This window comes from Gavialis gangeticus, unplaced genomic scaffold (genome assembly GCF_001723915.1).
Source record: "Gavialis gangeticus isolate Ggan-Ray unplaced genomic scaffold, GavGan_comp1, whole genome shotgun sequence".
Classification (NCBI taxonomy): Eukaryota; Metazoa; Chordata; order Crocodylia; family Gavialidae; genus Gavialis; species Gavialis gangeticus.
The window spans coordinates 33580901-33584932 of record NW_017729034.1 but is presented as its reverse complement, the minus strand read 5'-3'; the positions used below and the strand labels follow the sequence as shown (position 1 = coordinate 33584932).

The 4032-nt window shown below is 40.5% G+C and overlaps 1 protein-coding gene across 1 annotated transcript in view; it reads left to right on the top strand.

The window, feature by feature from the left end:
• Positions 1-4032, top strand: part of YIPF4 (Yip1 domain family member 4) — a 24333-nt gene that overhangs the window by 765 nt on the left and 19536 nt on the right. The window contains exon 2 of the mRNA XM_019527234.1: positions 2882-3047. Within this exon, the coding sequence (XP_019382779.1) occupies positions 2882-3047 (166 nt within the window). The remainder of the gene's footprint in view (positions 1-2881; positions 3048-4032) is intronic.

Below are 4032 nucleotides of genomic sequence, written 5' to 3'. Positions count from 1 at the left end.
GCCCCCCCCCCCCCCCCCCAGAGCACATCTATAAATGCCCTTGGGGCACATCCCACTTAAAAATGAGCTGTTTTAGGTTGGGGTACCCAAACATTTTGCCCTGCCAGGGCCTGGGCTGTGCCAGGTGCCTCTGTGGGGTGGATCTGGTCCATGGGCCTGATGCGACTGCAGTGTGTGTGCAGGCCTCCCCTATCTGTCCAGGATGGGCTCAGGGAGTGGAGTGACCCCAATCTGGATCTGAGGGATGGTGGGGAGAGCAGAGTAACCCTGATCCAGACAGGTGGGAAGTGGGTCTGGTTTTGAGCCTGCTGCATGGCTGATGGCCGAGGCAAGGTTGGATCCAGATTCATGAAGCTGTCACCGCTCCCTGCCACATGCAAAGCTAGTGAGGTTCTTAAGTGGTCTGTCCTGTCCAGAATAGAAGAAACACCATGTTTTCCATCCCAGTGGAAGATGCCTGCAGGCCAGATGTCCTCTCCATGGGCTGGGTTTGGCCTGCGGACCAAAGGTTGAGTACCCCTGCTCTAGGTAGATGTTACTTAGGCCTTTGCTGTGCACTATACATTCTGCAGTTCACTGGTAAGTCATGCAGCAAATGTAGGCTAGCCACAGGTGCAAAGTGATTGTCACTTGGGAAAAGTGACTCTTTGGCTGTACAGAGCCAACCAGCTGCAAAGTTAGTGCTTGGAAATGTGTAATAACTCTACTGCTGGTTTCTACCCAGCTTTCATTTGAACCTGTAGCAAAGCCCATAGTCTGTGAGTTGAGGTGGTACCAGTTGGAGGTGAAGGCTGATGTGACTTAGATATGCTGTGTCCCAGCCCCCACACAGGGTTACCTTACTGAGAGCAGTAACTGATGGGAGACGAGTATTAGCTGGAGCTTGTAGCTTATCTTTTGTTATACTCTGGAGATCTTCACAACTGGATATGATATACTCTGATACTTCAGAGCTGTTGCCTTAACTCCAGGAAGATGTGCGTTTATATTGAGCACTATAATGTCATTGATATTTTGGCTAGAGGTGGGCTTCCTGGTGATCTCTGTCTTCTCCCTGCCTCAGTTCACATCAGCAGTTTTTCAGCAGAAAAGCATGTGCAGGTCTCTAGTTAAAGTTAATGGATCAGTCCATATATTGTTGCAGCCTTGTAAGCTCCGATTCATGGGCCCTATACCCGGAAACTGGAATTGGTGTGGGAATCTTTGCAGAAGGCTGACTCTACATAGATACTGTATGTTCCTCTAGCCAAAGGAATCTGGAGGCTTGCAAAAGATGAGCTATGTATGTTTCTCTCTTGTTGCTACTAGCATAATAAAGAAGAAAAATATAAGCAGGGTTAGGCAATGTTTTGTTCTTAATACCTGCACCAGGTCTACACTGATGTGTCCACTAATGGTATCACCTTGGGACAGATGCATTTGCATTTGGAAAACATTCAACTTACCCAGGCTGGCAAATGTTGCTGTCTAGCATATAGAATAAGCTTTTTCTCTCCTTTTTATTTTTTTAAACTTACTATGCTGGTCTAATCTTATTTATTTTCATCAAGGCTCCCTTTCTTACTGGGCAAAGAAGATGAAAGTCATACAAGACAGGGAGAGAAAAGATTCTTTCTTGAAAGCTATCTAGGAGATTCAAAATCTAGGAGCATCAAAACCAAGTCTCAGAAAAGTTCCAAATCATTTGACCAGTTTGGCATTACCAGTAACTTCACTGCACCTCCCTGTTGGGGAAAGTCTTGTTGCTTTTTGTTTCCTTCGCTGTCATCTGTTTTTTAACATGTAGCCTTATTGTACAGTGCTTAGGACACCATAAGCTTTGTACGGTTCATAATAAACTATACATTTCTCTGTGAGAAGACTGCGAAGGCAAAGGAATTCTAACCATGATGTGGTCATAATTGTTCCAAGCTTGATAAAATCTTTTTACGGGCTGGATTCTGCCTGCAGAGTGTATGTTGTTGACCCCTCTTCTCAAAGCATTAACATGGAGGAAAAATCTGATGTTTTGACTCTGTGAATTCCATCCTATCTTTCTTAACTTTTCCCTGTTTCGTTTTCCACTTCTCTCTCTCAGTTGGTTTCTTTCTTTTCAGCTGTCATTCTAACACCATCTCATTTGGTTTGTCTCAGAATGCAGAATAAAGTTTTAAGTAAAACTTATTGCAAGTTTCATGTTGTGCCGCACACCTGCAGTGCATTGAAGGCTGCTCTGCTTCTTCTAGTGCATTGTCATATTGGAGAAGAGTCCTACTGTTTGTTTAGACCCTGTGTAGTATCTGAATGAACAAAAGTTGGGCCTATGCAGTTCTAGGTTTCTTTTAAAAATGTTAATTTATGTCAAACTGGGGCTACAAATTTTAAATTTATCCATGAAATATTATTCTTTTAAAAGCTGCTATGCATAGGAGAAATGAGGTAGTGTGAAAAGGTGACAGTATGCAAAGATGGACTTCAAAACAGGTTGAGTGTAATTAATTTTAAGCACTAAACAAATGGCTACTGTTTTGCTGTAAGCTAGTATAGTCAGTGAGTTAATTGATTGATTTATACCTTGAAATGTTTTGTATTACAAGACAAGACTGAAACTGTCAAATCAAAATATCTATCCACCCTCCGGGTGGGTAATGCTAGCTACTAAAATGTTGGCAGTACAGCAGTGGGATAGCTTGGTCAAGAGGGAGACTTTTTTTTTTCTGTATAAAAATGTTATCACGTTCAAATCATACATCTTTTTATAGTATAGAGTTTTATTCTGTAACTTGGAAAAGTTCATAAATGTAGCAGGTAGCTGTTTAAAACTTTTTCTCATTCTGGTGAAATTAAAACTGACTTTAGGGAGAGTATGAACATGGATGTCTTTCTTTTGCTTTGTTCCAAGATCTTAGTGGTTCCATAGCATCGCCAGATGTTAAACTAAATCTAGGAGGTGGAGGAGGAGAGTTCATCAAAGAATCTTCTGCAACTACATTCCTGAGACAAAGAGGGTATGGCTGGCTTCTGGAAGTAGAAGATGATGATGACCCAGAAGATAACAAGCCACTTCTGTATGTCAGAATTACTCTTTGATATCTGTCTTTATTTTCTGGTTAGATGTTTTTGTTTTTCCTGAAAAACAGTGACCTATGTAATTCTCCTTTCATGAATAGAATTTCATAGTGACAATTTACTTTATTTTAATTTTGTTATTGTATTTTTGGTGTTGTAATGAAGACCTATATTACTACACTTTCATTCAGATTTCTTTTTATCATGAGAGAAAGAAGAAAACTAAAATACATTACTTTAACCTTGCCTGGGGGAAGGGTGAAAGTGGAGGTAAAAATAGACTTTAAGTAGCCTTGGTCAGTTCAGAGTTTTAGTGTACCCACTATGATTAAAAAATTGAGCCTTAGATCATGTCTTTTTTTTCTCCCTCTTTGTGTGTGTGTGTGTGTATGTGTGTGTGCGCACTGTCAATAAAGTGAGTTCCTTGAGCCCTGTCCAAGAAACAACCTCAGAGTCTTCTATAATGTAAAATGAGTGCTAGCAGTTACTGCCTGAAATAAGTACATGGTAAATACACTGATGATGACAACTGGTAGTATTGATGCAGGTGGGCAAAGAGTTTTTTGAGTTGAGATTTAACTTCAAGATAAACATTTCTTCATGGCATTCTTAATCAGAATGCTAGAAAAAACCAGTTACTCTGCTACAGACTAGAACTTTCTGATTGAGTTCAGTAAAATAAACTTCATTTTGGAAATAGCAAAAATCAAGCACAGCCTTCTTTCTACACTCCTTCATGTTATACTTCTACATTTAAAAATATTATCCTGTTCATATTTTGCATTTAAATACTAATTTTTAAGCCAGAGAGTACTGCAGATCTGTCAAACTTCAGCTCTGTCTGAATCATGTACAGAAATGTAGTGGGAAAAGGAAGACTTGTGATCTCATAATGTGAAACTCGTTCTTCAAGAAGTTTGATTTGTCACCTTTAGGTCACTTAGCTTCCATGCCTTTTTCTTTCTCCCCCCCCCCCCCCCCTTC